This window comes from Gossypium hirsutum, chromosome D01, assembly GCF_007990345.1.
Source record: "Gossypium hirsutum isolate 1008001.06 chromosome D01, Gossypium_hirsutum_v2.1, whole genome shotgun sequence".
Classification (NCBI taxonomy): Eukaryota; Viridiplantae; Streptophyta; class Magnoliopsida; order Malvales; family Malvaceae; genus Gossypium; species Gossypium hirsutum.
In genome coordinates, this window is record NC_053437.1 from 55,020,876 (window position 1) to 55,034,085 (window position 13,210).

A 13,210-nucleotide genomic window follows, 5' to 3' on the forward strand; every position below is an offset into this window, starting at 1 on the left:
TTCTTCATACGTTTTTAACTCTTTGATTATGTTAATTAAACATATGATTAGAGAGATGTTAATTATTGTAAACTATAACCTGAGAACATTATGGAGTCAATATTATGCTCATTCAGCTACTTTATACTTGAATAATATATATATATACTCTTTTCTTAATTATTAAAATTAATAATAATAATTAGATTATAACATAGTTATGATGCGGGTTATATTTATAAAAAATTGATATAAAAATAAATAAAAATTTGATTAAAATAGTAAAATTAAGATATTGGAGATCATGGTATTTTTGTTCAAAATTTATTAGGTGAATTTTTCTAGATTTTACATAAAATATAAAATGAAAAAAACATTATCATAATAATGTTTGTTATTATATAAAGGGAATGCAGTTTTAGTAATTTCTTAACTGAGTTGGAACTCGATTAATGAGTGATACTAAATTAATTAATCCTTTAGTATTAAGGTCTTTATTGAAAAAAAAACTGTAATTGATTGAGCTTATGTAATTAAAAAAAATTAAGTCCTCTTACTAATGTTTAAACATGTAATGTGGGGCTAAGATTTTTATTAAAAAATTATAAAAATTTTAAAAGATCTAATAAAAATATTATTTAATTATAAAAAAAATGTTGTTGGATGGAACAATATTACCACCATCCAAATATATATATATATATATATCACTTATTTTTCTAGTTTTTGAGGATAATTAGGAGAGAGAAATGATATTGCTTCATGTTTTAAAAACATGCTGTTAGAAGCAAATTATTACAAAATGATGAATAACCATATCCCATAAAAACATACAACAAAGTAAAATAATAATATTTAAATCATGTACTAATTAACCCAAAGCTAATTAGAGCGCATCTAATTTAATTAGTTGTTGAATATATAAATTATATTTTCAAAATTTTGAACAACTTTGGCTTGAAAGGAAAGTGAAAGGGGAATTAAAATCTGTAATTGGTTTGAGTTGTAGTTGTAGTGCTAAAAAAAAGCCTAAAATAACTGTTATTCATTTTGGCATTTTAGTTTTTATTTACTTCATTTTAGCCCTCCATCTTTTAATTAGTTAAAAAAGAAATGATTTAATTGTTAAAATTTTAATGGCATTGACATGCTATTTTATGGATAAATTTCCTACAAAATTTTATGTATTATTATCAGACAATCTACCAAACAAGGATAGAAAAGAGAGGATTGAAAGCAAAAAAACAGAAAAGAGTCTTCTTATTTTATTGATTTAGCTCTAATATCTGAAGCTAGGTATTTATACTAGTTGCAACAACCTCAAATAATTTTCTCTGCACTTCACTAATAGAATAAAACTAATGAAACTGAAATGCAGTTAACTAAGCTACACTTCTCTAATAATTGTATTTAGGCTATTAAAATTTTAACACTTGTGTCAATTTTCAATTCAAAAACAAGCAATTTAACTAAAATTTAAATATTGTTAGTCAAAATGACCCCCCAAAGAATAATGACCCAAATAAGGACTAAATTTATGATTATGTCAAGATTTTATGGCAAAAAGAAAATAATTAATTTAAAATACCCTCATAACATGTTAATCATTTCATACATGAAAATTAAGATTTTAATTTCCAAACATTTAAATTTTTTATATTCTTTTGAACTTTTTCTTTAGAATATTATAGAATTTTTTATACAAAACACAAACTTAAACATTCATCACGGGCTTTAACATTTTTTTTTTAAAAATAAAGAACAGTTTTTCAGAATAAAAGTCAATTGATTCAACTTTTTATTAGGACTGAAATTGATCTATTTTCAATTACATGGTTGTTAGTTGTAAAATGGGAGCATATCCATAAGAGAGTCTTTGTTTTTACTAAGGTAAAACAACTAAAGGAGAAGAGAGATACAAGTACAATTATTTCAAATGAATTTGGTCTCATAAAAATATGAATATAGAGTTAAATTAAATGATTATAACAAATACAAAATCATATCATTTTAAGTACATGCAATAGGAATATATAATTTCTTAAATATATGCAAAATATGAGATCACGTAATACAAAAGCACAATATGCATTAAAAACACATACAAATTATTAATAATTAAAAATATGTTTATCATATTCTGAACCCACCAATATTAACATGATATGAAAAATAAGATGAATGCATAAATGTGACAAAACCGACATTGTAAATATACTAGATCGTGGCATAGGGTTTAGAACATAAGTGAGTAATAATTTTAATATAAATTGGCATGAAAACCAAATATGAATTTGATTGAATGTTCAAATCTTTTCATATACATATGTTCTTTTAGATTTTATATGAAAGAAAGATACTAAAAATATCCTTAAAATATTATTTATTACTTTGTAACAATTGAGTTTAGACCCGATTGAAAAATAACACTAATTCTATCTAACTCTTTATGAATAATATATATTCTATTTTTATAGAAAATTTTGACTTTGTGTTGTTTTATATTTTCATTATTTCTCACATTCAGATTGTATTATGAGTTTGAAATTATCAAAGATTAATGAATTATATTTAAATAATTCTATATGCATAGTCTAATAAAAAGAGTTGTCTTAATTAATTATTTCACTGCTTGCATGTTATTATAAATTATCAATTTAATTATCTGCGAGTATCCCTGTTTTATGATAGAGTAACCAATAGCTCTTTGCATTTTATGGTGGACAAGGTTCAAAGTAAATTGCAGGGTTGGGATGCAAGGTCGTTGTCTCTTATTGTAGGGCCACCATGGCACAATCCGTTTTACTTGTGATTCCAAGTTATTTCATGCAGACAATGCTAACTCCTAAAGGACTTTGTGAGGAAATCGAATGTATGGTGCGTCAGTTTGTTTGGGGATCCTCAAGTAGTGGTAGGAAAGTGGCTTTGGTTGGTTGGGAGGATGTCTGTTAGCCTCAAGAGCATGGCGGTCTCAATTTTTTAAAGCTGCAAGATCATAACACTTCCTTCATGATGAAGTTGGGTTTTAAACTTGTGGTCGATTCTATAGCTCTCTAGGTACAGGTTCTTCGAGCAAAATATGGGGTGGCTAATGGAATACTAGAAAATTTATCCCGTAGTAGAAGCTCTTTCTTGTGGAAATCCCTTACTAAGGTTTGGCCACATATTCGGGAGAATCTGCTTTGGTCAGTGGGGGAGGGGAGAAATATCAAGTGTTGGCATGATCCTTGGATTCCAAATGTAGGGTCTCTCGTTAATCTGATTCCCGGACATTCTAGTCTAAATTTAGGCTATTTGCTTAGTGACATGGTTGCAGCGGATGGTACTTGGAACCTTGAGATATTTTGGATCTGGTTGCCTGAGATAATCATCTAAAAGATTATTGGAATACCCCCACCACATTCAGCAACAGGTGTTGACAGGATAATCTGGGGGAGACAATGACAGGTTCTTTTTCTGTTAAAAGTGCTTATGGGAAAATTTGGGAAAGTTCATGGAAACTGAAGGAAGATGCCTAAAAGATCCCTTGGAAGTTCAAAGTCCCCCAAAGGGTAAGGTTTTTTGTTTGGCTGGTGCTCAAGTAGAGGTTACTCACTAATGTAAAAAGAGTTTGTCGGGGCTTGGGGCATAGTCCGGCATGTGGAGTTTGTGATCATATCTCTAAAGATGTGTTACATGTATTAAGGGATTGTCCTACATCTAGAGATATTTGGAATCTTTTGATTCCCACTGATACAAGAATGGCTTGTCTCAAATTTACATAATCGTTATGACATTTGCTTTGGGGAGGTCGATTAGGAATGTCTTTTTGGGATTATCATCTGACGTATCTAGAAGAACTGCATCCTATTTATCTTTCAGGGTGCAACCTGGAGTAGTAACGATACTATTAGAGTCTTGTATAGTTGGGCCAAACATTTTTTGGAGACAGGTAAGAGTCCTTTGAGTACGGGTAGGGTTATTAGTTTGTGCTCTAACTTGCCTGGGAGTTGGGTATATTTGAATACATATGGTTCCGTTAGGCTTGAGAATGGTTCTGCGGCAGCAAAAGGAGTTGTGAGAAACTAAAATGGGGAGTGGATAATTGATTTTAATAGGTTATTGGGGAGTTGTTTAGTGTTCAAGGCTGAACTGTGGGACATATTGGATGGGTTAGACATCTTAATTGTTTGAGGTTTTGACAATATGTTGATCTAGACTAATAGTCTTGAAGTGGTTATGACCATCTAGGAGAGTCTCATAAGAGGGTCCAATTCGGCTCTGATTAGGAGGATTCTTCAGTTATTGTCTCAGATTCCTCATTGGAATATTTGTTACATAGCTAAAGAAGAGAATCAAGAAACTGATAGTCTTGCCAAGTTGGCTCACTTGGGAAGCCAAGGATTGCGAATGTTTGAAATATCCCCGTTTGGAGAGTTAGGCTAGTTGATGTAGTTTGCTTCTTGTAATTTTTTCTTTATCATAATATATATATATATATATATATATATATATAATAGCATTCTTGTGGCAATAGTGGTATTATAATTTTTATATAATTATTTGTGTTTTTATTTATTTTACAGTTAGAGTTTTAACTTTTATTTGGGTGTATTCAAGTAAAATTCTCCTAATAATGTCGACTTCAATATTCAAACTTAATAAAAATATTAAGAACCTTTTCCAACCATTTTTCGATAATAATTGTATTATAATTAAGAATTCAAAACTTAAAGTTATTTACTAAATTAAATTTATAATGATGGATTCCACGTAAAAAACCTCAAATAATTGAAGGATTTTAGAATTTAATAAATTGTTACTCTTTAGTTTTTGACATGCTTCTTCTAGGGTTGAGTAAAGTGGGTTCCTACCGTAGTCCATTGAAATTTGCAAGTGTATGATTACTCGGATAATAATATTAGGTAAAAGTTTATTTAGATAATAATAGTTAGAGAAAAAATAAAAAAATAATTAATACAAATTTAAATTTTAAAAAAATGACTAAAAATTTTCGTACAAAATCACATCATAAAGCCATAATATGATCCTTGCGATAACCATCTTTTCGTTTCTAACTAGACATTTCGACAATGGAAGTAGTGTTTGGGAATTAATATTTTGATTTCAGAAATATGTAAAATGAGTAATAAATTATTTAGAAATAATTTTAGATTTGTTAGACCTTAAAATATTTTTGTAATTCAAATTCAAATAAAAGAAAGAAAGCAAAACCACATCCAATTTACTTTATAATTAAAAATATCTTTTATTATTTAAATTTAGGATTGAATCCAATTTTGGGATAAATTGAAATTTTAAGAAACCTTGTTTAGTATATTACTTAAAATTAAATTATTTAATAAAAAATAATATAATCTTAAATGAAATATTATAAAATAAAAATAATAATTCAATTTATTCTCTATTAACTTATCATTTGTCAAGTTTTTTTTTTAGAAAAATAATTTATCTAGCAGTTTTCCTTGTAAGCAATTGATTGAATTTTTTCAACATTTTATCAAACATGTTTTTAATTTTATTGAAATAAAAAAGGGACTCATAAATAGCTCAATTTGATTTATTAATAGAAACATCTATTTATAAAAAGTAAAATAAATAAAATAATAATTCAAAATAATGATAAAGATAATAACAAATTGATTTAAATATTTCAAATCTTAAATTTTGGTTATTAAATCTTAACTAAGGAGATGATCCGACCTTCCAACCGATAGATAGGTGTAGTGGGCAGGCGGGGCTGGGGTCGGGGTTGAGCCGTTGGGGATAAGAAAGTGAAGGAGGGTTTTAGGTTTGGGCCCACAAGTGGTGTGCGAGTGGGTCCCATCCCCTAACGCCGCAAGTGGGAACGGCTCACAGTCCTATGAGCCTACGTCCGGCGGCTTCCCAACTCCAACTACCACCCCGGTTGGTACCATTTGGGATAGAGACGTTTCCCAGCCCCTCAGCATTCCCCCTTCCTTTTCCTCTTATTTACAAACACTGCCATTTCACCATTACGCATAATTACCTTGCTTAACCTAAATTCTCAATTTATTAAATTACAAGTTCCATAATTAAATTAGATAGGTATATATTATTTGGATGAAAAAGATATATATGTTGAATGATGATAAAATTAGATAGGTATATCTTATTTGGATGAAAAAGATATATATGTCATCATACAACCTAGAGGTGTTTGTGGGTCGGGATCGGGTGTTTAAACATGATACTAACATACTTTATGTTTGTCCAAGTCCGGCCCGACCCAAAATTTGAACCTAAATTTTGTCCAAACTCGCTCATATTTGCAAAAGACTAACTCAAGCCCATTTTAGGCTCGCCCATATTATTTTTTTTTAAATTTTTTTAAAAATTATTTATATAATTTTATTTTAATATTTAATATGTTTATACATTTTTTATTTATCGAAAATTTTTATATAGTCATCTTAACATTATTTTAATATTTACATTAGAATAGTATTATATATTTACTATATATTTATTTTTTAATGTATTCTAAATTACATAATATATAAATATAACATAATATAAAGTATTAAAAACTTTAAATGGGTGGGCCAGGCTCGAGCCTTGAATGTTCAAGCTCGAGCCCGGACTATATTTTAAATGGGCCTAATTCTTTTGCCCAAGCCCCCATTTTCTAGGCTTAATTTTTTACCCAAACCCTCTCAACATTCAGACGGGGGCCTTGGGCTTAGACTGGTAACCTGGCCCATGAACAGATCTAATCTAACCTGCTTGTAGAATTTAAAAATTTCACTGACAATATACTAAAAATTTCACCTATATAAGTATATGTATATTTACACACTTTTAGGTAGGTAAAATGTAATAAAAACCCATGATAGAAGTAGAAGGGTTATTAATAAATATTGATTACCAATAATTAAAATATAAGTTTAAGATATTGGTGAAGTTATTGGTGCAAAAGTGAAGTACGAAGTAAATTGTTGACACCTAATTTGGAGTTTAAATACTAAATCATCCTTATTTTACGGTCTAATTAATCTAATGTTATTCGAATTGAAGATAGTATTTAAATTGATTTACACATTTTAATGTGTATAAAAAATGAAAGGGTGAAAAAATAAAAAGGTCCCACCTCAAGAGTGGTGCATGTGATGTTGGTGGGAGTTGAAGTAATAAAAATTAAGATGGAACAATTATTAGGCTATTGATAGAGACTAAAGAGGGTAGCAATAGCTATATTATGTTATGTTATTTTCTTTTAAGAAAATAAAAGGGTGAATTTATTTGAGGGGAAATATCTCATGGAAGCTTCTAATGTCTCTACCTAACACCTTTGAAAAAGCAAGCAAATTTATTGTAAATAAAAATTGAATTGTGGAAAAGTGAAGGGCCATCCCAAACACATACTTTTATAAGTTATGGACTTTAGGCTTGAATAAACTAAATATATTAGTTTTCTTTCCCTTACTCATTTATTATGATTGAAAGGAGATGAATTAGATGTTTGTTGACTTGGTGTTTGATTGGTATCATCATAGCCACCTATTGATGATCGATGATACGGTCATTGATTAGTCTTCATTTTAATCTCTAATTTGTTTAATTCCTAATAGGGCTTGGATGGTGGTCAACATAAGTCAAGATGGTGGTCAAGAATGGGGTCCTGGTTCGGGGACCATAGAGAGGAAGAAGAAGAGGAAGCCCCAAGCCCCCCAATCTCGTGCTTTAGAATTTTATTATATTTTTCAAAATATTTCTTTTTACATCATTTAATTCTTTCAATTGCTGTATCAAACATTGAGAAAAAAAGGATAAACAAATAAAAATGTATTAACAAATTGAGATTCTTGATGTTGGTTATATGTGTGCCTTCGTGAAATGCATGACTCACGAAGTAACGACAAATCCCCAAGTGGATTTTGTTGGTTCAGGCAAAGCACCTACATCATCCATGCAACTAGTGTTATCAGTTCACCTCGAACCAAACCATTTTCCTTGATTCTTACAACAAACCCAACCATGGTAAATATGGTTCTTGTCGTCTACAAACCTTGAACCGTTTTCATAAACCCAAACATTAAACAACCGAGTGATTGTTGTTCATCCTAGTACTTAAACAAAACTGCCAAAAAAACCCAACCCATTTCCATAAACTCTAAATCATCAAGGTGATGAGTTGAGATACCTTCCACCCGGTCTGAAACATGACTGAATATAGAGTGCTGCATCTATTATTGGAATAACTCAAACGATCAACTTACAATCAAAACACATAAATTCGAGTTAAATTTTAATTACAAAAAAAAAAAATACTACGTCATGTTTTAAATAAATGATTATTTTACTCATTTTTCAAAGATTTTTGTTTAGTCTATAAAAACTAAAATGTAGTGTAGAAAGACCTAAAGAGTAGCGTGACCATAGTCTAAGATTCAATGACAGAGTCTCATAAAGAAGAAGTGGTAGTTAACTGACATTATTTTATATTATGAGATTACCTTTATTAAAGTGAAGATTGCAACCTCTGTCTGCCTGCCTTCATCAATGCCCCATCTTCTCTCTACCAAATTCAACTTCATTTTCACTTCTTCTTCTTCTTCTTCGAGTTGTTGAAATGGAGTCTAATTATTTATTTCTGGCTTGGCAGGGGCATCACTGAAGCCATGATCAGACCTTCATTTAGTTGGCTCCCCCTTTAAAAGTACAGTATCTGTCAAACCTTAATGTAATATAAATTAATAAGAAACAGTTGAGCATGCATGCCTGTCCCAATCGTTTTTAATCCGTTTTGCGACACTCATCACTCCCATTTCGTTGTTAATTAAGAATCCTTCTATTTTTATCAGTAATTTTGTTGATATTTATTGTGGAATATTGTAATAGTTAGGTGGGTTGGCCTAAATGATTAATGTTAGGGTTGGTAGGTACAGGGAATGGAAGAGTTTGTTAGTTTCTTCACGCATTTTTATTGTAGGGAATGGGAATGGGAATGGGAATGGAGGTTTATTATTATTAATATGAGAGTGGCTGAAGAAATTATAGGCGTACGTACCCACCACTCCCTTCTTCGTTTCTCCTCCTCTCATCGCTTATCCATTGCTTACCCTTATTAACAAGACAAAACCCAAAATTATTATTAACTCCATTGAGAAAGAAAAAGTTGTTATTGTCACATGAACCAACCTACATACATCACAATAGTTTGAAAAATAAAATGAGAAACCTATATCTTCTTTTTTATTTAGGATTTGAATTTGAGATTAAGTATTGTGTCACTATATCCATGAGAAATACATATATATATTAATTATGAAAGAAATATAAGAGAAGAATCTCCCTCCTTCCCTCACTGCTAATAAACATTAGATCATAACAGCAAATAAAGCCACCCTTCTGAAGATTTGGTCAATTCTTTTTATTGGAAAAGAGAGGTAAAAACAAATGTGTAAAGGGACACCTTCCATGTTCTCTTCAAAGTTGAAGTGATTTGCATTGAAAGAAGAAGAAGGTTTTATAACTCAATAAATGCATAAACACTCACCAACAACAATGATCATCTATTCTACTAATATATGCATATATAATGTGATATAATAATCATACAAATTAGAAATAAAAAAAGAGAAATGAAAGAGATTTTAAAACTAATAACAATGATCTCCTTGTCATTTCTCTCCAATATTTTTTTTCGGGGGGGGGGGGGAGTTGAACTACATAGTTAAAAATCCAAATTTTCACTCTTTATTATTTCATTTCCAAACTTCTATATTCCAAGATACCAGATTTCAAGCCTAAGAAATCATAACCACTGCTGTTGTTGCTGTTGCTGTGGCTACTGCTGCTGCTGCTGCTACCTGCAGCAGTAGTGATGGTGCTGCAAGTGCAATCTTTGCTGTTTTTAACTCCCAAGCTGCAAATAAAACAAAGAGTTCTTCCTCCAGTTTTGAATGACTCTGGTTGGGTTTGCTGGTAATAAGGAGGGCTAATTCTGAGGTCCAAATTCAAGTCTGGACACCTTTCTTGAACTGGGATTTTCTTTTCATCTTTGGTGATAAATCCAATAGGGTTATTATTACTGTTAGTATTAATCTTCTCTTTCTCTTCTTTGGCACCACTGAAAGATATTGTTGTTACATCCTGAGAAGCCTCATTGAGTGGCCTGTGAGTTGCTGGATCAATACCTCTGCTCAATAGCTTCCTTCTTATATGCGTGTTCCAGTAATTCTTTATCTCATTATCTGTTCTTCCTGGTAATCTCCCCGCTATAAGAGACCACCTATAAAATTCAAGGAATCCCCCATAAAAAACCAATCAAAATTTCAAACACCACACACTAACAAAGTTGAATATATAATCTATCTATATTTATATACAACACTTACTTGTTACCAAGAAGGCTGTGCAGCTTGATAATGAGCTCATCTTCTTCTTCAGTGAAATTGCCACGTTTAAGATCAGGTCTTAAGTAATTGATCCAACGAAGTCTACAACTTTTGCCACAGCGGAGAAGGCCAGCAGCTTTAGGGAGTGAACGCCAGCAACCTTCACCATGGGCTCGGATGTAAGCTATGAGGCGATCATCTTCTTCTTTAGTCCACGCACCTTTGTTCGTATGAGCTTTCTCACAACAAGGAGACCTTCCCATAATTCAGTAACACAAAGAAACCTTTTTCAACTTGTGGAAAATAGCAGCACTAGTAGCCTACGTTTGCAGTTTTTCAATACTATACACACTAGTATAAAATATAATATGATATGATATATATGTGTGTGTATATTATAATTAGAATCTAGGAGAAGCAGTAAGGGTGGAAAATGAAATGGAGGCCTTGTTTTTTGTGTTGCAGGAACATTGAGGCCGGCCCTTTGAGAGCACTTTAGATGCTTTTTTATATAGCCTTTTGACTATTACGCACACACACAACCAGAAAGAGAAAGAGCGCAGTGACCCTAATTTTAGCTTCTAGATGTGAGTTGGTGAGACAGGTTTGAGGGGAGTGGCTGGTAGCCTCTCTCTTGATGATATTAGCATCAATCATATATAATAAGTTAAAAGGGATATATATTAACTGTAGGTAACCTTTAGGTAGGTGTAAAGTAAGGTATTAAAGTATGGGTAGGACAAAGTGTGATCTCTGCTCTCTCCCACCCCATTCTTTTTCTATAATAGTTTTTTTTCCCTACCTTTGGCTCTTTGTCTAAACCTGTACTACTTTAGATTAATAATTTAGTTAGCTTTCATAATCTTTCCCCCAACTGAAATTAGACATGTACCAGAGTACATGTTCAACTTAAATATTTTATCATGTTGTTGGAACTAACATCCATCCTTACCAAAAGGTTTTCCGGATTTAAATCTCAATATATATCTATCTATCTATCACCCTTGTTTTTCTTTATTAACCGGTGTGATCTCTTTTATAATTGAAAAAGAATTAGAAAGAGAGTACTATGACTCAAAAGTCTGAATACTATAAGATTAAGGAACCTTAACTATAATAATAAGCTCCATTACAGAATTATTTTTGTGTAAATATATGACACTAAATGTTGTCCAGTTGACTAGTTTTGGTTTACAAGAAAAATCAAATCTTGAAGCTGGAAATATTTTTTATATGTTGGTAGGAAAACATATATATATATATATAAAAGGTTGCTATATTAGTGAAATGGAGTGGTGGATGGGATATATTAGTGAAGAAATCATGAAATAGGGATGGTAGTTGTGGATCTTTATTCTATTGGTATACCATCATCATGCAGGAGAGAGAAAGGGGGGGTTTCTAGAAGACTTGGAGGTTGGGGTTCAGGGGCAGGATGATGATGAAAGAAAAAGGGAGAATAGGGAAAAGATAAATACTCTAAAATAAGTCTAATATTATATGAGTGTGGTTGTGGTTGTCTTTGTTTGTGGGCTTTGGTTCACCTTCCACCTTCCACTTTCCTTTTTATTTCTTTTTGGTTCTTCCCCCCCAAACCTTGTGGTTTAAGTTTAGGCAACAAATGGGCAGCAGTGAGGTTAGGGATGGGAAAGGTTGATTCTTTTTTCACCCTTTTTGTTGTTTTCTTTCCCTCTCCAATTTGCATAATGATATTTGCCACCCACCACCACACATAACAAAACTCCCCTCCCCCCCTCTCTCTCTCATCGTGAAATTCAAGTGGATGGTAAGAGCTAAGGATGATGAGAACAAGTTGTTTTCGGACTGGGGGAGAGGGGGAGATTTCACCTACTTTTTTCACCTTTCTGACTGTCCTTGCAACGAGTCCAATTCCTGGCCTTACTTTGATGTTCAACTATATGGGGATGGGGAAGGGGGGGACAGACAGGGTCACCATTTAAGATTTTTATTTTTTTTCTACTTTTATTATCTTTATTTTTAACTAAAAACCCACCTAAGCTTATCCATTTTGTTTTGTTTCTCAACATTTGAACAAACAACAAATTGAATTTTACATCATAAGGGGAAAAAAGAAAATTAAGAATGGGCTAAAAAATGATGGATCAAAACATTTACCTACGCGCATTAATTGAATGGTGCCTAACCTGTTTCAATCAGACGGCGCACATCATGATCGCTATCAGTTAGGTTGGCTTTTTAACCAAGTCTTTTTCCTAACCCAAGCAATCCCAATCTCCCACACTGCACAACCACATGACCGACTGTCCTATGACTTTAAAAGATAAGACTCCTAAAAGAGAATTCAGAATTGTTTGATTATTAACAACCCCCCAAACAAAAGAGAATTTAAAAATAAAATAAAAAATTGATAGGGATTTTAATTTTATAACTACATGATTGGTTAAGGTCCTAAAAATGGGGTAAGGGGTTTAGGTTAAGGATTGCAATAATCAGATTGTGGTGACCATCACAGCAGAACGTGGATATCATGTGCTTAGGTATTGAGTTTGAACAAAAACTTTATGAATAAGAAGAGCTGTCCAAAAAGTGGCTCTAGACCCTTACGTTACCTACCTACCTACCTTTTGGCTGCCCCCACCATGTGGGACTCTTTTAACCTTAGTGGAAGATCTGTTTCAGATATCCAAACTTCACACCTTACCACAATTTCCCTTTTTTTTTTCGTGTAATTATCCATGGAGTACAGGCAGTGCAGACCTGGTTGCAACTTGCGGTCCTTGTTTTCATTATTGGCCCCTCCCTCCTGCCTGGGAAGTTGTGGCTCGTTTCCAGTTGAAACAACATGAAAATAAAAGCAACAACAGAAAGGGTTTGTAACATACATGTCA

General features: G+C 31.9%; 1 protein-coding gene across 1 annotated transcript; it reads right to left on the bottom strand.

The window, feature by feature from the left end:
- Positions 1-9,516: 9,516 nt before the first annotated feature.
- Positions 9,517-11,093, bottom strand: LOC107922466 (myb-related protein 308). Its single transcript, XM_016852515.2, has 2 exons — positions 10,341-11,093; positions 9,517-10,234 (listed from the first exon to the last, which is right to left on the bottom strand). Exons 1-2 carry the CDS (start codon positions 10,601-10,603, stop codon positions 9,703-9,705), a joined length of 795 nt encoding a protein of 264 aa, XP_016708004.1. The 5' UTR covers positions 10,604-11,093; the 3' UTR covers positions 9,517-9,702.
- Between the last annotated feature and the right edge of the window lie 2,117 nt (positions 11,094-13,210).

Excerpts from the sequence above, each read along its gene's own strand:
- LOC107922466 (XM_016852515.2), bottom strand. The coding sequence starts at position 10,603 with ATGGGAAGGTCTCCTTGTTGTGAGAAAGCTCATACGAACAAAGGTGCG. Across the intron at positions 10,235-10,340 it reads CACAGCCTTCTTGGTAACAA|GTGGTCTCTTATAGCGGGGA; the intron begins GTAAGTGTTGTA and ends TGAATTTTATAG.